General features: G+C 51.3%; 1 protein-coding gene and 1 long non-coding RNA gene across 8 annotated transcripts; one reads left to right on the top strand and one right to left on the bottom strand.

Annotated features, from left to right (window-relative positions):
• The first annotated feature begins 2,101 nt into the window (after nt 1-2,101).
• On the top strand, nt 2,102-23,799 carry Tnfrsf9 (TNF receptor superfamily member 9). Of its 7 annotated transcripts, XM_063235434.1 has the most exons (9): nt 8,398-11,541; nt 11,705-11,771; nt 12,368-12,529; nt 13,630-13,737; nt 14,046-14,183; nt 15,270-15,336; nt 17,050-17,138; nt 17,576-17,710; nt 22,541-23,799. In XM_063235434.1, the coding sequence occupies exons 3-9, from the start codon at nt 12,430-12,432 to the stop codon at nt 22,627-22,629; spliced, it is 726 nt and encodes a 241-aa protein (XP_063091504.1). In that variant the 5' UTR covers nt 8,398-11,541; nt 11,705-11,771; nt 12,368-12,429; the 3' UTR covers nt 22,630-23,799. The 7 variants fall into 7 exon arrangements, with proteins under 7 accessions (XP_023421523.1, XP_005004437.1, XP_063091506.1 ...); XM_023565755.2 differs by lacking the exons at nt 8,398-11,541; nt 11,705-11,771 and adding an exon at nt 2,102-2,257; XM_005004380.4 differs by lacking the exons at nt 8,398-11,541; nt 11,705-11,771 and adding an exon at nt 2,109-2,403.
• Nucleotides 3,657-17,668, bottom strand: LOC134472893 (uncharacterized). The gene is made up of 3 exons (XR_010042907.1): nt 17,533-17,668; nt 6,308-8,403; nt 3,657-6,153 (listed from the first exon to the last, which is right to left on the bottom strand). It is a non-coding gene; the product is annotated as an uncharacterized LOC134472893 (long non-coding RNA).
• Nucleotides 23,800-27,544: the final 3,745 nt, after the last annotated feature.

Here is a 27,544-nt window from a genome sequence, read left to right as displayed (position 1 = left end):
TTGCACAGTAGAATCTGGTAATCAGGCCTATGCTTTTATACTTTTGAAATGCCAGAGGAATCTTCCACAAGGAAGTTACCACTGTCTCGGCAACTAGGGCTTCAGAATGGTTACATGTGGAACACAGCCAGCCCAGCTACCCTGCACAGGTAACCTGACGGAGAATCACCCTGCCAAATGGCAGACTGCACCAGGCAGGGACTGCGGCCGAGCAGAGCTAACTACACAGCAGCAGCCCTTGGAGTTCTCCTTCCCAGCTCTCAGTTCTGCTCCCCCAAAGGCAAATATTTTCAACTCTAAATTATTTCTTCTGCTCTACCACTCAGGAGGCTGATGCAGGAGGATCACTGTGAGTTCAAGGCCAGCCTAGGCTACAAAGTAAGTTCAAGGCCAGCCTGAACTAGATAGTGAAACCCTATCTCAAAAAGCCAAAAAATAAATTACTTCTTCTGGCAATTATCTCCGTACTTTTAAGAAGCATTCTCATGTATTGGCTTTAGATATAATATACTTCCCGGAAAGTAGTACCATACTTTTCATCTTACAGATGCCAAGACCCAGGTCCAGAAGGGTGAAATGATTGTATATGGTCCTGCAGACCTGGTCAAATTCAGATACTCTGATGTCACATTTCACACTCTACCCACCACTGACTCGATCAGTGTTAATAATGTCAGTGACACTCATGACGGTTTCTTCATAGTTCAGACACATTTCTCATCACACATTTATAAAACACCCCACCTCAAAAATCCAACCGTTTACCAAAATACCATTGCTCTTGTACTGGCAATGAAGACACCTCCTAGGTCAGTCCCCTTTTCCCCACAGATCACCCCATTCTGTCCACTAGCGTTTTTACTCACCATGTGACAGTAATGCATTGTGGGAAGTCCAGACTCAAAAACTCTCCCTGTTTTCAAAGACTCTAAGTCTACTTCAGCTTCCTGCAGCAGCTGTGACTACAAGGAACGGCTATTGTTCTGAGCTGATCGTTCAGTAATGGACCCATGCATTACCATGTTAGCAACAGCCACCCATGGTCCCTACCCAGAATTACCCCAGTCACCCTACCGAAGAAACTGCTGTCAGGCTGTTTGCCAATTTTCCCCCACGGATCACTCTTACCGATTTGAGCATCTCATCTAAGTAAACACTAAATAGTTCCCCACCCCTCCCCCATTGATAGCTTATATCATTCAGTATTTTCTTGTCTATTTACGCTTTGGTCTCTCCCTGCTCCTGTGAACACCAGACAAGGGCTTCTCCATTCTATCTTGGCCAGTGTTGAATTCTCAGCATCTATACCGACCCCAGCACCCAGCTGGTGCTTGGTAAATACTTGCTGATTTCACCCTGTACTATTTGACTTCTTCTTCTTTTTTTTTTTCTTTGCTATAAATGAATACATTTATGAAATACTGCAGTTTACAGTTCGATCATACATACATTTGTACTGGAAATTGAACTCGGGACCTTGCGCGTGCCAGACAGGCGCTGTGCCACTGAGCTACATCCCCAGCCCTCTTATTCCTATTTTAATAAATTCTTATTTCTCACATCAAACTCATTTGATGAACATGAGATGTGAACTTTCACGTGCACTGGGGAAGCTGACGTCATTTTCACCTGTTTTCTACCTTCCCTGAGTAGGAGGAATTTAAACTGAGATACTGGGCCTAAAAAGGTACTTCTGCGGAATCAGATAAATGTTATCTTTCACCGTGCAGTAGAGGCACGCCCTGGATCAGTTCAGCAGACGACGAATTTCCCCTCTGCAGCCCCCAAAGGTTAGGGCGCCGGGAGTGGGGAAGAGTGGGCGAGCCCTGACATTTGAGACAGCGCTGGCCCAAGGGGGAAATTCTGACGCGGAGGTCTGGGAGGCGCTGGAGCACAGCGTCGCCTCTCCCCTGCACCGGGTGTGAAAAGCCCCCCAGCGTGGGCCATCACACTCGACTCCCACCGCTCTCGGGCGCCGGAAACGGGACGGCTCACCCGCAGTGACGTAAGACCTACTTCCGTCGGCGGAGACGGGTCGCCCCAGGCGGCGCACGGGATTGGCCGAGACTGGCCTCGGTGGGCGGGGCGAGGGGCGGGGCGAGAGTCAAGCCTGCCCTGGGCTCTGAGTCTGCGGCTGCGGTGCGCTAAGTCTTATGGAAACTCGTGGCGGGAGGTCGCTTCCTTTCCAGAGCCCTGGGTGGGTCTCCGCCGCCAAAGGGTAGCTGTGGCCCAGCGACCCCGCGGACTTCCGGAGAAAGTGCGTAGCCTGCCAGCTGCGAGGCGGCATCGTTGAGCACCCCCTGGCCTTTGGTTCGTGCTGGGGACCTGTGAATGGGTCGCCCGCGATCGACACCGTTAACCTGCTCCAAGGCCCGCGGGCCTGCAATGTCCAGCCCCTGCTGGGTTAGTCACCTCGTTCATGGCTCTTTTGGAAACAACCTGGGAAGACCGGTGTGAGAACAAAACCGGACTCTCTTCCGCTCAGGTTGTTTATGGAAACTACTGCCTGCTCCAAAGTTAGGGGGTGCTTGGGTCTAGAGTGAGAGTAAAATCTGATTGTTTAGGGTTTCAGTAACGTGAATAGTGCCTGCCCAGAGGTGAGTGAGGCCTAGTGAGATCTTAAGTGAAACTCTTAAGTTCAAAGGAATGGAAGTGTTGAGCCCCTCTTACTATTTCCTGTTGCGGGTTCTTTAATGCTGCCGCCGTTAGTCTCTCCGATTCCACTATTTTGGAAATATACAACGACGCGGGAGCTACATCCGCGTTTCTCTTCCATGGGCAAAAACATCGCGCTCAGCCCAGTAACAGGTGTTTAACCTAGCAAAACTCCTGGCTGACTCCGTGGACCCAACCTCTTAGGTCCCTTCCTGAGGACCTTTCCTTATCTCAAGGCCACCTACTCCCGAGGTTTTTCAGCAGTGACTAGCCCCAGGCTAAGGACAGAACACCGCTGGTGATCTTTGGCTTCGCTGTAGTTCTGGGGTCTGCTGCCTGGCTGGATTCTGATCTAGATTGTTAGAATGAGTAGGAAGCATGTCAGCCGCATTTGAATCTTGCCGCAGTGTGATTCAGACCTCTTATCTCCCACGTGCTTAGCGCCTGCCCTCCCTCATTCCTGGAATATACCCTGATCCTTGCCTCGTTCATTCTTCTGTAGAAACACTTCTCCCCGGATGCCCTCTGCTTGCGAGTCAGCCTTTCACTGTGTTCCCTGTCCTGAAAACTTGATTGCAGGGTCATTCCCTCCAGGAGTTTTGTCTGTGTTCACATTGCCTTTTGTCCTGTGTCGTTAGCATCTTTAAGGCTGTGTGGCCGTATCTCATTTATGTGACCTCTTCATTTCTCTCAAGGCTGCGAAAGCCAACTCATTTAAGTCTATTGAGCTCTGGGCAGTGGTGAGTTCCAAGGATGTGACAGCAAGCTAATGATAGAACTGTGATGGAGCTTTTGTTCAGATGGGAAGGCAGGTGTTAAAGGCACGTGGTTAGGTATAGTCATGTGTCAACTAATGACAAAGACATGTTCTGAGAAATTTGTCACTGGGCAATTTTGGGAACACCACAGATGTGCTAGTGCACACTGAGACGACTGTGATATCTTGATAATGATAATCTTGGGGACAGAGGTACGTGCTCTGCTGTTGACTGAGATGCCTGTGTGCAGCACGTGACCGTGCCAGACTGTCACGTGTTCTGTGAAGGAGAGAAAAGGAGAGGATAGCTCTGCACATGCGCTTCGAGGGCGTGGGCAGAGACTTTTCCGAAGAAATCTAAAGATGAGAGGACAAGTCATGCAGAGAGAGAAAATGAGCATTTTAAACCAGACAGCAAAGGAAAGGTCCTGCAACCGGAGTGTGAGGCATAGTAACACCAAAGAAGTCCCAGTAGAGGGGACTGACAGGGGCACAGGCCCGAAGGGCACTGCAGTAGACACCGTGGCCTGGGATTCATTGAGTTGGTAAAGGATAGAGAATGATTCATTTTTTATTATGTATGTATTTCAGTGCTGAGTCTCCGATGTGCTGGATGCCCATTCTGCCCCAGAGCTACCCTCCCGAGCCCTAAAATAACTTAATGATAGTGACATGAAACTTGCAAATTGCTTGAGATTGAAAGGGACAGAGCCTGTAGAATATACACCCATACACAGATGCATTCGGACACACACGGTATTTATGTCTTGCAAGTAGGTAATTGGAGCTCTGATGTAGTGTGATAGTTAACTAAAAAAATGACTCAGTGAAAACTAATGGCCTGTGTAATCGCAGTGGAAACTCAGAAACAGGTGTGGAGCCGAAGCCGAAAGCCTTGCGAGCAGGATTGTTTTGTAGAGAATGTACCAGCATTCAGAAGTTCAGGCAGAGCCTGAAGAAGGTGAATCCCAAGTTCAAGGCCAGCCTGGGCAACTTAGCAAGACTGTGTCTCAAAATAAAATTCAAAAAGCAAGAGGGAAGCATGGAGCACTTGGCTTGGCATGTGCAAGGCCCGGGTTCAATCCCAGTACACAGAAGCAAAACATTCAGAGGAAATAAACTCTGGCGTCTGATACCTTGGCTTTGTTTTTTTGTTTTTGTTTTTTTTTTTTGGGGGGGGGGGTTGGTACCAGGGATCGAACTCGGCCTTGCACTTGCCAGGCAGGCGCTTATGCCGCTGAGCCAAGTCCCTGGCCCCTGATACCTTGTTTTTTGACTCGGAGGAAGAATACTTCAGTGAGGTTTGGCAGTGGTTGAGTTTATGAAGATGAACTGGGGTATTCATTAGGCCCGGTGGGTGCCAGCAATACTGTCCACCCTCCCAAGCGGCCCCGCAGGCAGAAGCTGGCCTTCAGCAGAGTCACATTGCTCCTGGATGTTGTTTTGGGGGTCCTTTTGCTCTGAGAGTGACAATTGTCACTGGCAGCCCAAAGACTGTCTCCCCCTCAGTGGTACTTGGTAGACATCTCTGTCTGAATTTGAGATACAGAACGCTTGTTTACTTAACAGGTTTGGTTGCATGCTCTTTACAATTTCTACATTTGTGCTGCGGGTTGGACGCCAGACCTGTGCATAGGCACTGCTGTACCACTGGGCTATACCCCCAGTGAAAAATGCCCTCTGAGGGTTATTCTAGATTGTTCCACAAGGTGCCAACTGCGGGACTCTTGATTCTGTTTCCGTCACATTTCTCAGAGTTTAAGGTGTCCACCTGTTTCTTGGTATCATTTACATAGATGAGTCTGTTGTGGTTTCTGACTGGGCTCGCAAACCGCCCAACGACAGCCTCGCTGTCCTGTGCTGAGTCAGCGCCGGCCCGTGCACTCACAGGAATCGGATCCCAGTGGCTCCCAGATCGCCACCGCGTGTGCCTGACTCAGAGGTCTCTTTCAAAGCGGAAGTCCTGGGTTCTGTGCCAGGCTTCTCCCGTCCTGAACTGTGCAATGGCGTGGTCACTGGGGTACAGCGGAGACTGGGTGCTCCGCGGAGCGTGAGGAACAGTGAATCAGGTCGTGAAAACAGAGCGGGATCACCAGGTTGTAGGAGCGGCTGTCGCTAACCCGGGCTCAGCCACTTGGGCTCCTGCAGCTTCTCTTTCTCCAGCGTTAGGGTGATCATAGTAGTTCTCACCTGGTCACTGGCAAGAGGCTGTTCTGGAGATATGCTGCGTCAGCTTGAGAAGTTCAGAAGTTTCACTGAGAGGCTCAGCAGGGAGCCAGGTCCTCATTTATAAATATCCTCACCTATGCACAGAGATTTTGAGAGTGCTACACCAGCTCTGAGGGGTGGGAGGAGAAGAGGTTTGTTCTCTGTCCTTTTGCGCTGGCTGCTGCCCTGAAGCGTTGCCCCTGTGCCCTGCCACCCTGCCTTGGAGCCAGATGAGTATGGACTGAAACCTCCACAAGCAGTGAGCTAAATAAACCTTTCCTCCCTTCATTTGGGGTGCTGGGTATTTGGTCCCAGCAATGAGAGAAAAGTGACCAAGACAGATGCTAAAGAAAAGGGTAATTCACGTATTTGCAGTCTCTACAGTACAGAAAGCAACTCGGCAGCACGAGGTATTATTCAGTATTAGAAAACGTTTATCAACACAGTAGTTGCAGTCTGTGTAAGCTCAGGAAGGGACGAAGGCAGAGGAAAGGAGACCACAGGACCGCAGGGATCTCAGAGCCGCCACCTTCCTGCAGACAGTGGGAGACAGACATGCTACAGCCAGAGCTTTTGCTTTCCGGGCTGTAACAGGAATTTCACAAAGGCGCTGGACCCTGGTGCCTCCAGGGCACAGATAAAAAGGCTCTGAGCTCTAATGGAGATTCCATCTTCATTTTCACTAACCTTTAACAGAAATGGAGGGTCTTGTTCAACTTTGAGCATAGAAATTCCAAAGCATAGCTGAAGACCCGGAGCCCAGACTTCACGCCAGCAGGTACCGGTGTCTTCCTGGCACATCACAGCTCTCAGAGCTCTGCTCGGGTACCATGTATACTCACGACCTGCTTGAAGTTAGGGTGAAAGCCCGCATCAGGCCACCTCACAGGTGGTTTTTAAAATATTTGGTAGGTAAGCCAGGCGCGGTACCACACACCTGTTATCCTAGCACTTGGGGGGCTGAGGCAGGAAGATAACCTCGAGTTTGAGGCCAACCTGGGCTACAAGGTGAGTTCAAAGCCAGCTTGAACTGCGTAGTGAGACCCCGTCTCAAAAAATAGAGAGGAAGGAAAGAAAGAAAGAAAAGAAAGAGCTGGAGGGAAGCGAGCGCTGGGTCCAGAGGAGGGAGCCCTGCTGCAGAGCTGGCGCTGGCACATGCAGGCGGCCACTCCAAGGACACTTGTATCCGGCTGGGGACGCAGCTCAGGGGTAGAACTTAACGAGTGTCCCCTTGTACCAGGCCCCGTGAAAGAAGACAAGGTGGGTATTGGCTGAATCGGCAGCAAGTGTCTGTCCGCACCTCTCAACACCGGCCCAGGAGCAGGAAGTGCCGGATCTGGGCTGGGACACGGAACGACATAAAAACCAGTAGCAGCTGCCAAGTGGACACAGGTGGCTGGATTTGGCAAACTGACCCCAAGTCTGCGGGGCTGGCTCCAACCCCGGCCAGTGGTTACAGGGACCACACCTCCTGGTTCTGGGTTTGGCTTCCTACAGTGTCATCTTTCTCGTTTCTGTTTCCTTAAAGTGGAGAATTTCACGTGAAGAGTGTGTTGGTGAGAGCCACGACCTAAAGAGGTCAGTGATGATTGTAACCAGACCCTGCAGATACAGAATTTGTAGGCACTGTATTTAATATAAAATTGACTTTAAGAATGCAGACTTTCCAAATTAAAATCATTTTTCATGTGTGTTTTTAAAGTTATTCTTTTCTTACAGATTTTTTAGATTCTTTCATGGGCACATGTGTATAGTACATAAAGTTTTCCAAAGTATCTATCGAAAATGTAAATTCTAACTAATGTAAAATTTTAAATTTTTCTGAAATTTACCTAAATTGTATTACTTTTATAAAAATTAAAATTACTTGCAGTTCTAGGGGTTTGGTGTCGTTCCGTGTGATCCTGTTTTATTAACGTGTTTGTGGCACATAATAATCACCCTCACCCTTCGGACTTGGTGCTTACAAACTCCGCATCTTGACCGTTGAAACTGCCCCTGCCCCGGGCTAGTAAAGCACCAGTTTTTTCTGCTGCTCTTTCTTGGTTTCTTGTTTGGTTGGGTTCTGCTTTGTTTTGGTTTGTTTTTGCAGTACTGGACATTGAAGCCAGGCCTTCAGCAATGAGCTACATCCCCGGCCCTTCATAATTTTTTATTTTGGGGTAGGATCTCCCTAAGTCAGTTTGCCCAGGCTAGGCTCAAACTTTTGATCCTCCTGCCTCAGCCTCCCGGATGCTATGGTTACAGGCATGAACCACCACGCCCGGCTGGTACTGCAGTTCTTCTGCGGTGCACTATATATATATATATATATATTTTTTTTTCTTTCCCTAAGGACATGAGTAGTGGGAGTTGTTTAACACAGCAGCATTACGAAATCTGCATGCAGCTGTTACGCAGCCCGTGACTCACAAGGGCCTCCTGGACCCACAAATGCCAGTGTGATGAAGGAAGGGACAGTGGGGAATCACAGCGCCTCTGCCGAGGCTGAGAGCAGACACAGGAACCGGCGGCCTGTGGGAGGGCCCCGCGTCCTCCGCCAGGTGACCTGGGAGGACAGAGGGCACTGCAGAGGAAGCTGCTGGGGGCACTCCCTCCCTCCCGCTTACTCTGGTGATGTTACCACGCACAGCTGCAGTGACAAGCACCAAGGGGGCCAGTGACCCCGAGGCGGTCGGTTTCACTTACTGCAGGACCGTGAAGCCGGGGGTCGCCAGGCTGTTAGCTTGGGGAGACTCCGGTGTCCGAGCACAGAAGCTCCACGGAGTGAGCTCATCGGGGTGCTGGGAAGGAAAAACGTCACTTCAGAGAACGTCTTGTGTGCTCTGCCCACGGGTGGCCCCGAGCTAGCTGAGTAGGTAGTGTTGGGTTACTGAGAACCCAGCCTGTTAAATGTCACGCTGTGATGTCAGGCTCAGGGCACGCATGTAAATGAGCACTCGGGTTAGACGGTGATTTTCAAGCTCCAAGAGGTGATGGGCACCCTGACTTTTAGGGTGCGCTGCTCTTACGTGCAGAGTGTTCTGCAGAGTCGGGTCGGGTTGAGATCACAAATGTCACTGGCTTCTCGGCCCTGGGAAGCACACCTTGTGGGCATCCCAGGAACTTTTCCTGCTCTGGCTGCCCCCTGCGGTGACCTTACTGGGGGTTAGTGTGGGAGGTTGAGGAGGGACTATTGTGTGGTAATGGTTACTCTTTTCTTTTTTGGTACGGGCTATTGAAACCAGTCCTTTGTAGTTTGTATTTTGAGACAAGATATTGCTAAATCAGTAAGTTGCCCAGGCTGGGTTTGAACTGATAACCCTCCTGCCTCAGCCTCCCAGAGTGCTGGGATTATAGGCAGGCAAAGCTAGCTGCTACTTTCTTGGGTGTTCCATGCTGGGCATTGAGTGAAACACCCCAAGGTTTCATTTAACCCGCACTAACGCAGGGTAAGGGGTAGATCACCCATTACCCTCCACACTGGGCTCTACCTGAGCTCTGTCCCTCAGAGCCTGGATTCCATCCAGGTGGGGCAAAGCACGAACTCCTGCTGCCCGGTGTGTGTGTGTGTGTGATGACTCCGTGATAAGAGAGGCAAATCAAAGCCACACCAGGATAGCACTTCACACCTAAGAGGATGACGACAGCAATAGCGGGTTTTTTTTTTTTGTTTTTTTTTTTACCAGTACTGGGGATCAAACTCATGACCACATGCTTGCAAGGCAGGTGCTTATGCCGCTGAGCTAAATCCCCAGCCCGTTTTTTTTTTTTAATGGAAAAATTGCAAGTGTCCTGGGGAAAGTGAAATCACCACTCATCGCTGGAGGGAATGAGATGGCCGAGGCAGCTGTGGAAGGTACACTCGGTCCTCCCAAAGCCGAGCATGAGGGGCCGGGGATGCCGCTCAGTGGTACAGCACCTGCCTGGCAAGTGCAAGGTCCTGAGTTCGATTTCTGGTACTAAGAAATAAAATTTATAAAAAGCCATTAAAAAATAGTCAAACATGACTACTGCAAAATGTGGCTTTAGGGCTAGGCACACACTTGGGAAAACCGAACTCACCGAGCCATGCAGAGAGCTACACCGTGGCTCACTGTTCATGACAGTGTGATTCACAGGAGCGCTTAACTGAGGTGGCAGAGGCACAATAGCTACCCAATGGAATATTACTCAGGCTTGAAAAGGAATGAAGTACCAGCTCATGCCACAACGTGAGCAGACCTTAAAAACATGATGCCAAGTGAAAAATGCCACTTGTGGGCCACATTCGTGTGATCAATCTGATTGCATTTTTACTAGATGTCCAGAGACAGAGAATAGATTTGCAGGCACCTGGGGCTGGAGTGGTGCCTGACTGTGGGTGTGGGATTTCCTTTTGGCAGTGAGGCTCTGCTTAGGTTGCAGTGACGCTCGCATAGTGCCGTGAATGTACAGAAACTTGCTGAGTCATAAGCTTTGATTAAAGTGGACTCTTAATTTTTTTTTTCTTTTTGAGACAGGGTCTCCCTATGCAGTTCAGGCTGACCTTGAGCTCACTTTGTAGCCCAGGCTGGTCTCAAACTCGCAACGATTCTCCCACCTCAGCCTCCCGAGTGCTGGGATTACAGGCGTGAGCCAGACTTGATTTTTTGAAAAGGCTACGTTAGGGGCAGATCTAGGGGAGCCCTGGGGTCCTGGACTGCGTGGCCCCGGTTTACCTGGGGACAGCGGGGAGCCACTGCAAGTCTCTTAGGAGGACATCAGCACAGCAGAGCTCGTGTGGACTGAGGAGCATCGGGCACCACGGGAATGCCGGCTCCATCCCAGCCCCTCCTGCGCACCACCGGCCTCCCAGGCACAACTGCAGTGGGATAGAGGGTCATTCTTTCCTGTTTGGGTCCTAAAGAAACAGGTCTGCTGTGGTCCGAACACTGTTTTTGAATTTTGTTTTTGTTTTTGAGACGGAGTCTCGCTATGCAGATCAGGCTTGCTTTGAGCTCACTTTGTAGCCCAGGCTGGTCTCAAACTCAGAGTGATCCTCCAGCCTCAGCCTCCGGAGTGCTGGGATGACAGGTGTGCACCTCACACCGGGCTGGTCCAACCAGTGTTGCTATGATCTCCCCTCGCTAGGGATGCCCCTGGTCATCTTGCTGGGGCCCCTGGACACTCCGGGGACAGGCTTCTTTTAGAGCCCCCAGACCATCTTTCCACCTCCTCTCTGTCCTTTTCTGCCCCCCCCCCACTTTTCTTTGCTTTCCCTTCTTTTAAATCTGCGTCCCTGGCTTTCTAACGTCCCCCTCAGGTCCCCACTTCGCCAGCCGATGCCACCCTTGCCCTGCTGCTGCCTCTTCCCTCGCCAATCCCGCCTCACACAGAAGAGCACAGAAAACCAGCATGAGGCTGCCCGGGTTCCCCACACCACCTGGCTCCCTGTCCTGCTGGTCGGGACAGTCCTAGTGCCCTGTAAAGCAAACAGCAGGAAGGCCGGCTCCTGGGAGGCCTGGAGGGCCACGAGCTGTCCACTAGGGGGATGAGTGTCTGATGCCTGGCACATGGACACAGCGTCCGCAGCATCCTGGACCTTACGGGGTTCGGGGTCAGCGTGCACGAACGCATTTGGCTTCACTAAGAAGTGGTTTCATCCCAGGGATCCGAGCTAGTTGCAGGACATGCCAGAGGCTGTGACAGGGAGACTTGCTGAAGGGACACATGCTTTCCCAACAAGAGACAGCTGTTTCCAAGAAGCAGCCTCAAGAGCCACTGTCCTGGCAGGGGCTCTGGGGTTTTGGGGGCAGGGCTCAGGGAGGCTCCTCAGAGCGCTGGGGTGGGGACTTCCCACGAAGCCCCGCCCGGTGAGTCACAGCCGGGGCTGACCTGCAGCCCTCGGTGGCTGTGGAGCTCACTGTGAGCTGCCCTTCAGCAGCAGGAGAAGGCTCTCTCTGCAGCTCTGAGATTGCAAGGTTGGTGCCTGGGGGACCTGAGCTTGGGGGACGGGGACTGGGAGTCTTGGGTGTCATCACAGCTGTCTAGACTGTCCACCTTTCTGATCTGTGATAACTTCTCTTCAGTAGCCAGTGGTATACAGACTTTTTTTAAAAAATGAAGTGTTTAAAATTTCTTCAGGGCTGCGGATGTAGCTCAGAAGCACAGCACCTGCCTGGTGAGCGCAAGGTTCTGAGTTCGACTCCAGGTACCCACACCCTCCCAAACCCTCATATTTCAAAGTGGGCGCGTCCTTGTGGAAGGAAATGTGGTCATGAGTTGAGCAGAGAGGTCTTTCACAATGGTAGTGATTAGATGCTAAGTCACAGAGGAGAGAGGAGGAGGGAGAGGAGAAGCCCCTCGAAGGCCTCTGTTTGCAGGGCAGCGAGGACCTGGCCTTATTGCAGGCTGGAAGCTGATGCTGAGTGTGTGAATGTGTGAAAGTCCCCAAAAGTTTTTCCCACTGTCAGTTTTGCTTTTTTTTTCTTTTTAAAGAACATGATGGAAACGTCCCTCTTAGATCTTGGCAAGTGCACGAGGACCTGCATGGCTTGTCACCAACCTTTTTTTGGTACCAGGAATCAAACTCACAACCTTGCGGTTGCCAAGCAGGTCCTGATGGTGCTGAGCTAAACCCCCGGCCAGTCCCATCTGTCTTCTCCGAGAGCTTTCTAGGAACGCGCACGTTTCCCTCGTGACCCTCTGTTCCTCCCGCCTACAGCTGCTCCTGTGGGACACAGAAGTGGTGGTTGAAAGGCAGGTCATTCTGGGAGGAGGAACCTGGGAGGCCTCTGCATTTTGCAGGTGACACTCGTGAGGCGGCTTGCCGGGTGGCCTTCCTCCTGGGGTCCCTGCGAGGTCTCGTCATGGAGAGCAGCTTTCGCAGCACGCTGGTGGCGGTGCTGCTGGTCGCCAGTTTCGAGAGAACGAAATCAGTGCTGGACTCCTGCGGCAAGTGTCCAGCGGGTGAGTACCAACGTACCAGCTTGCTGACCCCTCAGGGTTAGCGACTTTCCAGTTTCTTTTTTTCTTTCTTTTTATTTCTTGTTTGTTGTTACTGGGGATTAAAACTAGGACTTTACTCTGAGCTACATCCCCTGCTTTTTTATTTTTACTTAGCAGTTTAAATTGCTAAATGACCCAAGTTAGACTGCAGCTTGGGCACTCCCTGCCTCCGCCTCCCAGAATGCTGGGATTAGAGGCACATGCCACTGCCCCTGGCTACCAGCTCCGTTTCTGCGGTCTTTCATTCATTCACTTACACAAATCTGGTGCATGCCAGGAATTAGCGGTGTGAACACAGCCCGGTCATTTGACCTGTGGGCTTGACCCCGTCAACTGGGGAGAATCAGCGAACCCGTCTCGCCTAGTCTAGGTGGGCAGGGAGGCTCCTAGGGCAGGGTGAGATCAGTACGCGGCACCTGGCAAGACCACAGGAAAGGGTTAGAGTTGTTTTCAAAGCCCTGTGCCAAGACTGGGGTGCAGCGGGCTATAAACGGGCAGCAGCCGGTTTAACCCGGCGAGGAAAGCCAAGTGCATGCAGACTTCCGAGCACTAAGGAAGGGGACCGGGCTTCTGCTTGACGTGTCGCATCACCCTCTGGGGTCCACTGGGAGAAACCGTTGTGTCTTATTCAGCAGGGAAAGGAAAGTATCTTTTTCTCTTGGTTTCTTTGTTATATTATTTACATTTTGTTATTTCTAATTCTGTGAAGGGAAGTCTTGTAAATGTGTAACTTTATTTTTATTGATTGATTGATTGATTGATTGATTGAGACAGGGTCTGGCTATGTAGTTCAGGCTGGCCTTGAACTCACTATGTAGCCCAGGTGGCCTTGAACTCATGGCAACCCTCCTGCCTCAGCCTCCCGAGTGCTGGGGTTACAGGCATGAGCCACCACATCTGGCTCACAAACGTATACCTTTAAAAAGTCAGTCAACAAAATAATATCGGTCGTTATGACATCTAGAAAACGGACCGTGCTTTTATTTTAATTTTCTTACAAACATCACACCGCCTTGGTGATGAGTGGTCATTGTCAAATGTCTGTTGTCTGCCTCTCTTAGGTACTTTCTGTGAGAAAAATAAGGATCCCCCCTGTACCCTCTGCCCTGCAAACAGTTACTCGAGCAGAGGTGGACAAACGGCCTGCGACATCTGCAGAAAATGTGAAGGTGAGGTTTCCAGGACGCGCCCTCCCGGGACTGCGGGGAAAACCAGGCTTCTGTCCCCTCTTTGTCAACTGTCTCTGCTGACATCTGAGGCATCCCAGCTGTTCGTGCCTCTGTCGTGGGAGAGCCTAGCAAAATCCTTTAACACAATAGCGGTTCCTGGGGTGAAGCTTTTTAAATTATAGGGGAGCTACTCAGTGGCTAAGGTGGTATCTTAACGGATTGCAAATTCAGTGCTGTTCCCTAAGGACGGACACACGCGGACGTGGAGGTGGAGGTGGTCTAACCCTCAATGTCACCGGGCTTTCCAGGTCTCTTCAGGACGAAGAAGCCGTGCTCCCCGACCAGCAATGCGGAGTGCGAGTGTGTCCCGGGGTTCCGCTGCTTGGGGCCGGGCTGTGCCAGCTGCCACCCAGACTGTGAGCCAGGCCAGCAGTTCACAGAAGATGGTGGGTCTGCTCCCCTCCTCCACGTCCCGTGTGTTAGGCGGATCCGTCCTGCGACTTGTAGAACCGTAAAGTAGTAAGTCGCTAACCAGTGTCAAGCCTAGCACTGATGCCAATAGAGATAATTGGGGTTTTTTTGGCATCAGGAATCAAACTTAGGTCCTTGTGCTTGCCAGGCTGGAGCTTGTACCAAATCCCCAGCCCTAATGCTGTATTTTAATAAGTAATAGATTTTAATTAGTAGAATAATATTTCCATTTTTCCATAAATGGTAATAAATTTGACATCAGGGACATTCGTTAATGGTCAGAACCATGCATTTTCCCCTATTATCTGTTTTTTATTTGGCTCTTTCTTTAAATTTTGTGTTTCTCATATAAGAGAAACCAGGTGCTATTTAAACTCCAGCACCTGATTTACTATGGTTTCACGCTGTATCCATTTTCCTACAAATGACTGAGCACACCCTCCTTTATGGCAGAGTAATACTCCATTGGGTGTCAGCGCCCCATTTTATTCATCTTTTCGTCTCCTGAAGGACACAGAGGCCACTTCCAAGGTTTAGCTATTATGCATTGTGCTGCTGTAAACATGGGTGTGTGGGGGTCACTGAAATATGATGTCTTTTTTTTTTGTACTGGGGATTGAACTCATGACTGTGTCCTTGAAGGCAGGCACCGATGCTGCTGAGCTAAATCCCCAACCCCCCCTTTTTTTGGTCTTTTTGAGAAAGGGTCTTGCTGTGCCGTTCAGCTGGCCTTGAGTGCGCTTTGTAGCCCACACTGGGCTGGAACTCACAACAATCCTCCTGCCTCACCTCCCGAGTGCTGGGTTACAGGTGTGCAGTTTGAAGTATGATGTCTTTAACGCTCTGAGGAGAACAGCTGGGTGACGTGGAGAGCCGTGTGTTTTAACACATTTTAAACGTCGACAGCCTGCGTGAAACCTAGTCATCTTAGGGTCTTGTTTCAAGAGCTGGTAAACCACTCGCCCTGCTGGTTCCCAGTCAGCAGCTCTCCTCCGCTCACCACAAGGCAGGGGACGAAATGACGAAATGCTTATTTTTACACGGCCGTGGTTTTCTCCAAGGCTGTGAAGACTGCTGCTGCGGAACCTTCAATGGGGAGAGAGGCGGCGTCTGCCGGCCCTGGACGCAGTACGTATCACCTCGTTTTGCTTGCAGAGTTGGGACTCTGGGTTACACGGAAGACAGAGTGTGGTCACTGAAGCTGTCTCACACTGCAGAGTGCAGAGTGACGGCAGTGTGGGGACCCTGGGGCGTCAGCGGGACTCGTGCAAGCAGACATTTTCCTCCGGAATAACGCCCAGGCACTGAGCTCCGATCTTCCAGCAGGAGCGTCCACAGGGCCTGCTCCGACCTCTGCTTCCCTCAGTCACCGCAGGGGCGAGAGCCTCGATCCCTCCCTGCAGTGTCACCGTGCTTGGGGCACGCGGCCGGCACAGGGAGCCAAGGAGCCATGGCCTCTGGCCAGAGGAGGCGGTGTCCACGAGGTCCGTGCCAGGCCACGACACCTTGTGAGTGTCCGGGGCCACGGTGGCACAGGCGCGGAGGGGACTCCTCAGGGATGGTCCCACGGCCGGCTGATGCTGATGACAAAACTCTGGGCTTTGTGTATCGTCTGTCTTTGTTCTTTTTCCATTTGATTTTGTTACTGGAAGATCATTTTTATTGTTTTACAGATACATTTTTATTCTCTTTTATAAGTGTTCTGGTTTGGTAACAGATTAGGATGGATGAATGGATTGACTGGCTTAGACAGGTTGTCACTGGGTCAGCCAGGCTGGCCTCAAACTCAGGAGATCCTCCTGCCTCAGCCTTTCTCTTTTTTTTTTTTTTTTTTTGTGCTGGAGATCGAACTCATGACCTCGAATTTGCCAGGCAGGCACTTATACCTCTGAGGTAAATACCTCTGAGGTAAATCCCTGGCCCCCCCGGCGTCAGCCTTGCAAAATGCTAGGATTACTGATGTGTACCACCATGCCCAGCTAGAATTTTTCTGAAGGTCTTGTCTGTCTCTCTCAGTCTCTCTGTCTCTCTGTGTCTCTGTCCCTCTCTCTGTCTGTCTCTGTCTCTCTGTATCTCTCTGGGCTGGGGATCGAATCCAGGGCCATGCACAGGGTAAGCAAGTACTGTACCACTGAGCCCCTTTTTAAGTCTGTCCACACAGACTGACCAGGGCACCAACAGAGTCTGTGTGGAAGGCTGGTTGGAGGAGGCCTCTGGAGGGCGGTGGGCTCCGGAGAGGAAGGGAGAAGGTGTATCAGCAGTGATGCGGGCGCAGGTGGTGGCGATGATGGCCACGGTGTCCTGCATGGGCCAGGCGTGACACAGTGCGACCCTGGGACGTGTCCAGCCACCTCGCACTGCCGCCTTACTCTGCAGAGGGACCCGAGGCTCAGACAGCGTCACTCGGGGAAGCGGCAGGTGCAGGTCGCGCCCTACTCTGTCCGATGCCCAGGTTGACCTGTTCCGTCCCCAACATGTGCCAGAGATGGGGGGATGGGAGCTCAAAGCTGGGGCGCAGGGGCAAGGAACTAACCAGGCCAAACCGCCCACACTCTGCAGCCACAGAATGAGGGGAACCCCGCATTGCTCCTCAGCCTGGAGAGAGGGGAGGGCCCGCTTGGGCAGGTGGAGTGGGGGTGCAGTGGGGACTTTCACAAGCCAGGTGTGGCCAAGGAGGCCAGATGGCGGGCGGTGCGCATTTTCATAATAGCTGCTGCTTGCCGGGAGGCTGGGCCGCCTCGCTCTGCCGTGGGCTGCTTCGTCCGTTAACAGATGTCAGAGCTTTTCCTTGGGATCCTCTGCACCTGAATGAACTGACCTCTTCCCCTTGACCTCCCTGAGGTGCTCTCTGAGTGGAAAGACCGTGCTCGTGAATGGGACGAAGGAGAAGGACGTGGTCTGTGGCCCGGTTCCAAGCGACTTCCCCCCAGGTACGCCCTCCCCACCCTCCTGGGAGAGCAGGGCTGGCTCTGTGGCTTCACAGCAGAGCAAACGTCCCTGCCTGTCCGACCTCCCACATCCCTGACCCCGACAGCACCTCCCTGGCATCCTCCTCGCTGTCCGCTGTCTGAGGGTCGGGACCATCAAGTGTTTGTTACTCAGCCTGCGGTGCCCGCAGGTGGGCAGTGCACAGTGACGGTCACCCCAGTGGACACACCACCTCTATGGGTGCCAAGCAAAGGCGGCTATAAGCCTCAGAAAGACCCAAGCTGCTTATGCTTTGTGACAATTTAAGGGTTTTTTTGAGTCTCTAAGTGTATGCTAAGCTAGCAGGTCGGGCCTGAGCTCAGGTGCTCACAGTGCAGATAGAAACCCACGTCATACCCTGTAAACACCTCCCGGCCGATCTCTCCTCGCGTCTGTGCAGGGCCCTCTCCGCAGTCCTTCAGCGTCCTCCTGGTGCTGACCTCTGCCATGGTTCTGCTGCTGCTGCTCCTCTGCGTGTGCCAGCACTCCGTCATCAAGTGGAGCTGGAAGAGGTTCGCGTACCTGTTCAAACGACGTAAGGCCAACGTGACGGCGTCAGCTGTGGGCGCCTGCAGGGCAGCAGTTGGTGGCAGTGTATTAATCCGCGTCCCCTTCCTGGGGCATAACGCTCAGTGCCTCAGATTTACAGGGGGAAAGCTTTGATCTGGTTCATGGTTTCAGGAGGTTCAGCCCCTGGTCAGCTGGGTCCAAAACGGGATCACGGCAGAGGCGTGGTGGGACAGGGGCATTCAGTGCGTGGGTCGGGAAGTGGAATGGGAGGACAGTGCCACAGACAAAGGGGCCGGGGACCAGCTACAGCCCCCACGGTCACCCTCCACGTCCACTGGACTCCCCCAGAAGTGTGCTTTAGTAACCCCTGGGCTCCCGAGCCGATCAAGTTAACACGGTGAAACTGAGCCACCACCTCTGGAGAAAGGGATAGGAGATCGTTTGAAAGTCACAGGAACAAGGTGAGGACGGCACAACGGTCAGGGAGCGGTGGGCAGTGTCCACAGGGACTGCAGCTCTGTCTGGGGACAGTGGTGGCGGTCGCAGCCTGGTGATGTGAGGTACAGTTAGCACCCAGTGACGGGGGCAGGGATGCTGCATAGGACAGAGCCCCAACAAAGAGGTGGCCCCCGTGTTAGGAGCACGGGGATGGAGGCAGCCTGGCTGTGGGAGTGCAGATCCCAGGAGTCCAGAAAACACGTGCACTGTGCTGCGCCCTCAGGGGTGTGTGTGTGTGTGTGTGTGTGTGTGTGTGTGCACATGTGGGAGAGCAGCTCAGTCAACATGAGCAAAGAGGACCCAGGGAGACGCGCTGGCCCCACCCTGTGCTGTGCCCAGGTGGCCGCGTCTTCGGCTCAGAGCTGCCATGAGAGGGCCATGACCCAAGAGGAGAGAGCTGGAAGGGGTCTAGTGCGACAGATTGGTGTAACAGCCGTCTCCATCGGGCAGGACAGGGTAATCACCAGTGTCTTCATGGCTCGAGTTGCACTGTGTCACATCTCCTGCCCAGCAGGGTCAGCACCCACCGACCAGAGCAGAGTGTCCATAGTGAGCTGGTCACTCATGCAGGGGCCGCCTGGCTTTGAGTTTTGTCATAGAGGATGGGATGGGCGATCACAGGTCAGACTTAGCAAGAGGGTTCATGTTCAGGAAGATCCTGAAGGCAAACCCCGCTGAGCTTAGACGGCGTTTACCTGGAGGTCATTAAAGACGTTCGAGGAAAGTTAACATCAGCAAGTTCTTCACCTAAAAATGCACCCCTGGAATTGATGGAAAGGTTCTTTTAAAAACCACAAAGAACCATCCAGAGAAACTCATCCATGTACAGTTGACCCCATAGTAAAATAAACTCCACCCAAGGTAAGAAACAGAATCTAACAAGCCCCCGGAAACCCTCCGTGGAGCCCTGCAGGCGCAGCCCCCCTCCGCAGCTGCTAACCACACTGAGATTTTTATAGCCTCCACTTCCTCGCCCTGAGCTACGTAACGGTTCAGTTTTCACAAGCTCGGGCTGCTTGTGAGCCTCACCCAGGCGGGATCCCACCTTCCGGACCCCTCATCTTGCCGCGGTCACTCCCGCAGCCTGGAGCACTGTCCTTTCCGGGCACCACTGTGTCACTGTTTACCCACGCTGACCTTGGTGGACGCGGGGCTGTCTGTAGTTCGGACCTCCGAGAGACAGTGACAGTGGGGTGTTGGAGACACTGGGAAACAGCCCAGGGTTTTACACCGAGCTGCAGCCTCAGCCTCCCTTTTTAAATTTTTAATTTTGAGACAGGGTCTCACTAAGTGAAGTGGCCCAGACGGGCTCAAAGCTTGCAACCTGCCTGCCTCGGCCTTCAGTGTGCTGGGCCGATGGGTGTGCACTGCCATGCCTGACTGGCTGATTTTTTTTGGTACCCACGTCTCGCACATGTTTCTGTTTTGTTGCTGTTAGTTTTTTAGCCTCTGAATAATATTTCTGGGGCATGAGGAGCACACATTTTGGTCCTTAGCAGACAAACTGTTTTCAAAGTGACGGCACCCCACCTCTCTGGGGGTACAGAGTTCCTCCAACTCTGCACCCGTTTTTACCCTGGGCATCACCAGACTATTTTTATCTCTCTGGGGCACAGAGTATATCTCAGTGTGGTTTTCCTTTGCATTTCCTGACTTCTAGTCTAGCTAGACAGCTTTTCGTATTTGATCAGCCATCCGGCCTCCCCGTCTGTGAAGTGCCTGCTGGATCCTGGGGGCATTTCCACAGGGTCATCTGGCCTGCCTTATGGAATTACAGGTCCTCTGCAGTCCACTGCAGACCTCTTTTCCCACCCTGAGGTCATTATTTCATTCTCCTCTCCACGTCACTCCTCTTTTGTAAATCTCCAATGTGTCCCCAAAACCCGGCTGCCAGGCTTCTTCCCGTCCCCACCCGCGAGCACACCCAGAGTTTTTGATAAGGTCATTCTCTTTCATTCATTCTTTTTTCTTTTTGAGACAAGGTCTCCCTATGCAGTCTGTGCTGGCCTTAGCTCACTTTATAGTCCAGGCTGGTCTCGAATTTGCAACGATCCTCCTGCCTCAGCTTCCTTCCAAGTGCTGGGATTACAGGCGTGAGCCACCACATCCAACAAAAAATGATTTTCAAGTATTTATGAGTAATTAGTGGTTGCAATGGAATCGTAATTCATTTTCTAAAACTTTAGGCCATTAAAAAAAAGCTGTTTTGAAACAACCGTAGATGCACAGAAAATGACACAGACAGCACAGTGAAGTGTCACATGCCCTTCATGGGATTCCGTCTCACAGAGCGGCACCAAGACCACGCACACTGCGTGTGCACAGACGTGCATCATTTCCTCACACATGGATTCATGCGGCCACAGCATAATCAAAACGCGGGGTCAGCCACCACCACCGAGGTCCGCCCTCTACCCTCGAAAAACTGTGAAACAAAAAACAAAACCCCTTTCGCTCGGGCGCACGCTCACGCTCTCCTCCACCCTCACCTCTGGGCAGCAGGAACACTTTCCACCTTCACGTGCTCATTTTCGGTGATCTATAAGTGGAATCATACAGTGTGTGACCTTTTAAGATGGGCTTTGTTTCTACCCGATAGTGCTCTTGTACAGTAGCCAAGTTACTGTGTTTCCACAGCTCATTCTGCTTGTGTTTGTTGTTTGTTTATTTGTTCCTTTGAGGCCAGGTCTCACTGTATTGCAGGCTGGTCTTGAATTCCTAGGTTTAGAAATCCTCCCGCCTCAGCCTCCCGAGTGATCGGTACTAGAGTTGTGTGCTCCCTCGCCCAGCTTTGGCTCTTTCGTTCTCATTTGTTTTGGGGATGTTTCTGATTACTTGTTGAAGCCTTTTTATGACGGTGCTCATCCTGGAATGCGGGTCCCCCAAACACAGGTTTCTGTTGATTGTCTTTTCCTTCTCAAGTTGAGACCTTCTTGGTGGTTTGTATAAGAGATTTCTTTTTATTGAAACCCAGACATTTGGAGGTACTAAGTTATGAGACCCTGGATCTAACTGAAGGCTTCTAATCCCTCAGGCTTTCTCTGACAGTGGAGGAAGGGGGAGACACCTTGTGATGCAGGGCGGGGTGGACATACAGGTTCTGCACGTGACCTCTTCATGTGGGGTCTTCTGGGTGTTGCCCGTTGTGTGGAGCGTAAAGCACCTACCAGGTCTTGACACCCCCTGCTGGGATGAGAGAGGGCCTTAGCCACTGTGAGGGGTGACCTTGTCACTATGGTCATTGTGAAGCCTGAGTGTCGGCCCTCCGGGGACGTTCACCCCAGTCAGGTGGGGAGAAGCGGGCTGGTCCAGCTCAGGGAGAGTGGCAGGGCTAAGCTCTGTTTGCCCCTTAAAGATGGGCTTGGCTGTGAGTCCACAGCTGTTTCTATGAAGTCTCTCCAGGGTGGATGGGCATGGACTAAAGGCTTTGATCTCGGGAGGCTGCCCATCTCCTGGTCCTGTGGTGGACAGAGCGGGCTTTTCTCGCTCTGGTCTTATCCTATACCAGTTGGCATCTCCAGGTTGTCAGCTCTCAGCTTCCGTTCTGGGATGATAGGAACGGAAAGGGAACTCAGGGAAGGCATCCCCATGCTGCTCTTTGGACCCTGAGGTTTGTTAGCTGGTCTCCCTCTCTACCTTCCAGAGATGTTCATTGTTTGCTATGCAACGTCCACAGTTTTCAGCAGTCCTCAGCAGCAAGAACAGAATAACATCTCCCCCTCCCGAGGCAGGTCTCTGTTTTACGGTTAATCTTTAGTACAGTTTCAAAAGCTGTCCCGTCGACATTTCTGCAAGTCTTAACCGGCTGTTGTGGGTTCTTGGAGTTAGTGGGCCTGTGAGGTCCTGTGGTTTGCAGTAATGAGCCCGTGGAGTTGGGATGGAACCTTTTACCTTCAAAGAAAGTTCCACCTAAGACTGGAAGTTGCTCAGCAATCACGAGCACTTCATCTGCACATGCAAAGGAAAGCCAGGAAGCGGATGCAGAATCGTGGCTTACTGACAGATGGAAGCAGTGGAAATAACTTTAGACTCGGAGCCATAGAATTTTCAGGAGAAACTGTCCAATCTCTGAGTAACCTGGAGACTAACGTACCATCCTAGTTTCTTGAAATTATAGTAACTAGAATAAATTTTCTAGTCATTGTGGAAAACAAAGAAATAAGTTTTTAAAGACTGATGGAATATTTGGCAAGAGGATAAAAACCTTAATCCTCAGGAAAAGCTGGCAGGTCTGTAGCTCTCCTGAGGAGAAGTTTCCGAGTTAGAGGGAGCCACGTTGCTGCTGAGCGCGGTCCTGCAGGGGTTACGGCTTTCACGCGGATAACAGAACGTAAGCATCTTTTCCTTTGTGTTCCAGCGTTCATGAAACCAGTACAAACGGCCCAGATGGAGGATGCTTGCAGCTACCGATTTCCACAAGAAGAAGAAGGCGAGTGTGAACCATGAGGGGAAACGCACCGAGCCGCTGGGGTTCTCTTCAGGAGAAAGAAACAAGGGAGAACCTGGAGAGGCCCCGCCCTGCTGTCCTTCTGAAATACCCATGATGACCTCCAACAGTGTTTTCTAATGTTAACGAACTGGGCTTTTAAAATGACCACTTTCAGCCGGGTGTGGTGGCGCATGCTTGTAATCCCAGCACAGGGGAGGCCGAGGCAGGAGGATTGCTGTGAGTTCGAGGCCAGACTTGGCCACACAGTGAGTTCAAGGTCTGCCTGAATTATATAGCAAGACCCTGTCTCAAGATCATCACAATCAGTGCTGGTGTGTGTCTGTACCATGATGTGTGACGATACGCCGTAAGAAGCAGTCTGCTTTCCACGGCATCTGTTATGTAGCGCCATCTGTGCTTCCGGAGGACAATGGTGACACCCCGAAACTGCAGTCCGGAACAAGACATCTGAGACCCAGAGAAAGTTTCAGAAAGAAGTCGGGTGTCTTTGCCAGTCTCCAGGTCCTCTCCACCCCTTCCCTTCTGCCTCCGTCCTTCTGCGCCAGGTTATGTTGATAAGCGGGGGACCCATCTCCGGCATCAGGCACACTCAGAAAGCCAACACCGGGGCCTCGCAGCCCAACCAGGCTGCTGGAGCAGGGCCACCACACTCCCTTCGCCAAGTCCAGCCACCATTGCCTTTGGGCGGCTAGGCAGGCTCCACATCTGTAAGTGGTTAAGCATCTCAAAAGAAGAATTTTCATGTGACATAAAATTGCACACAATTTATCAGCAAAGTTTCAGGGGCACGTGAGCACGTTTCCTTATTTCCAAGTCATCTAAGGCTGTCCTTGCACTATGGCAGCAGAGCTGCGGGCTTGTGTGAGAGACCTCGAAGCCTAAGACGGTTGCTATCTGACCCCTCAAGGGCCAGAGGCAAGGTGAGCGCGTCCATCTGTGGACACTTTCCTCCTCCTCTTCTGCCAACTCCTGGGCAGCCTCTCCTGGGAACTTTGCACTATCCCTTATTGCAAGACAAATGATTTGTTGGTCAGTGATGCACCCTACAACTGTATGACTTAGTCTTGGTTGTTTCTGAGCCTTGTGAGCCTCATCCTGTGTTGTGCTGAGCCTTCCACAATCACTGTGATAACTGGAGAATATATTTATAAGATTTGTCTGTGTCACGCTTGAGTAGATTCATTTCCTCTAGACCACACGCCATAATGTGTCAACCCTCGCTTACCAAGCGACCCCAGAGTTGCATCCAGGCTGTTCACCGCCCGCAGCAGTGCGGTAGTGGCTCTTTTATGCGTCTTCTGTGTAGGACGGCTTTGGGGTGACCTCCCCAGAGTGATGTGCTGGGCGCTGGGCACGTACTGCTCGGCTTCCTGAGCAAGTGACAGGAACGTGGATGTGCAAGGTTATGGGGACATAATAAACGAGCCTCCACCTCCACAGCCCACAGGAAAGAGGTGCATTCTCACATGGAGCCTGGCTCTGCCGCCGGCGTGAACCCTGGGATTTAGAGGGAGGAGCCCCTTCTGCTCAGAACATCAGCCGTCTTATGGGGAAGGACAAATGTCACTTCTGTTCACGGGTGGTGGAACGCAGACCTTTGGAGCCAGTCATGCAGCTCAGCTGGGTGTGACGGTGCAGAAAAATTTATCCTTACGCAAGCAGGGGCAGCTAAGACAGCTTTCTCAAGGTTCTTCTCGTTCAGGCCGATTTCGTCATATTGGGGTCACCTATCTCTCACTGCCCCCAATCGCTTTCGCCAACTCCGTGGGCACAGCATTTCCTTGATTCCTCAGAGGGTCCTGTCACATGCTAGAGTGCTGTCTGTGTTTCTTTTTTTGTGAAATGCTCACGCTTTGCATTTTAAAAACCTAATTGCTTATCCTTCTCTTTTTAACTCATAGAATTTCTTTAGCAGTCTGGATAATAATTGTCACATGTATGATAAACATCTTCGTTGGTGAGTTTTTTTAAAATCTTCTTAGCAGCATCTTTATCTCTCTAGTAATAAGCAAAAAAAATGTTCTTTATTGAACTGAGCTAAACTTGGATTTCTTTCTTAATGGTTGACCTTTTGGGTTGCCTGTTTTAGGAAATCCTTTTCTGTTCACTATGATAAAAATATTGGCTCACATTTTACTCTGCAAGTTTGAAGTTTTGTCTTTTGTATTTCAGTCCAACCTACCAGGAATTGATTGTTGTGTGTTTGGAAGGAAATGGTTGGATTTATGCCGAGTGGCTTTTTTTCCCTTTTTTTGGTACCAGAATCAAACTGGGGACCTGGTGCTCGCCTGGTGGGTGCTGTGCTGCCGAGCTGTGTCCCCAGCCACGCACTACTGGCTTCGTAGTGGTTGAACCAATTTTGTCTCTACTCTGTCGATCTGCAGCTTTACTGCTGTCACCTGCCAGATCCCCAGAAAGCTGTTTCCATGTGTCACTTCATTGCTGGTTCTCATCCCGTGTCGACACCTGCTGACTTGTTATGATAGCCTTGTTGTCATCTAACGTGACCTACACCTTCCATCTGCTTCAGCAATGTCTTGGCTACCCTGGCTCTTTTTTCTTCTTCTCTTCCTCCTCCTCCTCCTCCTCCTTCTCCTTCTCCCCCTTCCCTTTTTTCTCTTCCTCTTTCTTCCTTTTTCCCCTCTTCCTCCCTCTCCTTCTCCTCCTCCTTCTTTTGAGACAGGCTCTCACTACGCAGTTCAGGCTGGCCTTGAGCTCACTTTGTAGCCTAAGCTGGCCTCAAACTCACAACGATCCTCCTGCCTCAGCCTCCCGAGTGCTGGGGTTACAGGTGTGCACCCTGGCTCTTCATTCTTCTACAGAAATTTTAGAATCTACTTCCGAAAGATTTTTGTTGAAAAAATTTTTTTTCTTTCTTCCTTTCTTCCTTTCTTTCTTCCTTTTTTTTCTTTCCTCCTTTTGTCTCCTTCCTTCCATTTCTTCTTCTCTCTCCTTCTCTCTCTCTGTCTCTGTCTCTGTCTGTCTCTGTCTGTGTGTCTGTCTCTCTCTTTTCCTCTCAGTGCTACGGATCAAACTCAGGGCCTCACACAAGCCGGGAAGCACCCTGCCATTAAGCTGCACTTAGCCCTTGAGTGAGGTTTCCCTGCGCTGTAGTCCGTGTGTTTAGGGAGAGCTTTCGTCTCTAGTGAGTTAACTTGCACGGCGTGTGCACAGGTGCCAGCTTCCCCTCCACAGGGATGGCACCGCATTTCTCTGCTTAGTTAGGACTTCGCTAGTGCCCTTCAATGCAGTGTTTTAAAAATATTGTTAGTACATGTTTATAGAACATTTTACAGTCATTTTGGGGGACTGGTCCATATACATAATACAGCTTGTTTCTTTTTTAAAAATTTCAACACGGTTTTAGAAAATTTCTCCTGACAGAGTTCTTAATCTTTTGTTAGCTTTATTTTAGGGACCTTGCAGTTGCATTTGTCATTGTTTCTGTCTGTTGTTGAAGTGTAGGGAGGCAGGTGGCTGCTCCGGGGCTCAGCCTGTCTGTCAGACTCTCCTGCTGCTGCTGGTAAGGCCAGGCAGGCTCTCCGGCCGCCTTTACTTAGACCGCTGTGTTATTTACCATGATAACAATTTCTTCCTTTGTGGGGCCTCATTCCTTACGCTTAACTCACCGCTGGCCTCCTTGCTAGTGATACTCTGCTGGCTGTATTTTCTAGGGAATACTTTCAGGGTTTTCAAAAATCAAACTAATTGATCAGTTTGAGACAGCAGAGAAGCACCTGGCATTTCCCAAGAATACTTTTCCTAAACTTTTTCCTCCTGCTGCCTAAGGCTCCATCAGGCCTCCCAGTCTCTCGCTGGGGACACGGGTCTCCCCCAGATGACTGTGCCCCACCAGCCTTCTGATGACGCTGGCCCTCTGCAGCCATCCTCAGCGACACTCATGAGCAGCCCCTTCGCCTAAACAGAAGTTCTGCCCCAGTGCATGCGTGAGCCTGCCTTTTTCCTTTTAGAAAACCAACCTGCTCCGTGCCCTTTGCAGGTCCCCGATGCTGTGACATAATAAGGTCTCTCCCACCTGGCATGCTCTGGCCACTTCATGACATCTAGCACCCAAGGCTGTTGGCACTGAAGGCAGCTGGCTCCAGAGAACTGTGCAGAGCAACAGAGACCTGCTGGGAGCTGCCACCTGGTGCCGGGAGGAGTTCCCGAGCACGGCATGTGGCAGCTGGCTCTGGTGGCCTGGTAGAGTGGGGAGGGGCGGGGTTAAAGGCTGCAGTGCTAAGAGCTGATAACAGCTCGCATCCAAAGCTCAGGGTCGTTGATACTGAAAACATGTACACTTTGCCTACTCGTAATTCCTATCTGAATTGAACAAAAGAGCCCTCAGCTGATCCGTAACATTGTGGTGATCCATGAAGGGACCTACATAATAGGGGGGCCTGAGGAAGAGGCTTAAACAATGGAGACAGCCAATGCAGCCTGTCTCACGGGTGACAAGCAGCCACCGGAACCTTTGAGTGTCAGCCACAGCTGGCAGGTGTGTGGGTCGGGCCCAGCTAAGTGGGGTCCTGTGCAAAAGACACCACACCTGTGTGGTTCTCTCGTTCCCGTTGCTCACTGCTTATAATCTTTGTCTCTGCCAAGCAACTCAATGAATTCTAAAGGGATTTCTGCTCTTGTTCTTGGGTACATGGTGTCTCGTACTCTGTCGTCTACCACTCACATTCAGAAGAGGACTGGTCATGCCCCTGAGGGTTAGGGCACCCAAGTCAACTCAACCAAACTTTCAGTTTTTTAGCCACTAAGTGAAGCAGTCACTTTTGAGCCAAATTCCTGCGTTACTGCACCCACAGAGTTTTCCAATCTTTTTGTTTCAGCTAAGACTCTGGAAAAACTTGCAGAAAGCCAGCCACGGCACCACACCACTATTATTGTTTTGTGATGTAAATC

Source organism: Cavia porcellus, unplaced genomic scaffold (assembly GCF_034190915.1).
Source record: "Cavia porcellus strain 051 isolate PalLab524CR breed Dunkin Hartley unplaced genomic scaffold, mCavPor4.1 scaffold_25, whole genome shotgun sequence".
Taxonomy (NCBI): Eukaryota; Metazoa; Chordata; class Mammalia; order Rodentia; family Caviidae; genus Cavia; species Cavia porcellus.
This window is presented reverse-complemented; position numbering and strand designations above follow the sequence as displayed.

Coding starts and splice junctions, on each gene's coding strand:
- Tnfrsf9 (XM_063235433.1), top strand. CDS start 11,681: ATGAAGTGTTTAAAATTTCTTCAGGGCTGCGGATGTAGCTCAGAAGCA. Junction 15,337..17,049: donor GTCTGCCGGCCCTGGACGCA/GTACGTATCACC, acceptor GACCTCCCTGAG/GTGCTCTCTGAGTGGAAAGA. Junction 17,139..17,575: donor TCCAAGCGACTTCCCCCCAG/GTACGCCCTCCC, acceptor GCGTCTGTGCAG/GGCCCTCTCCGCAGTCCTTC.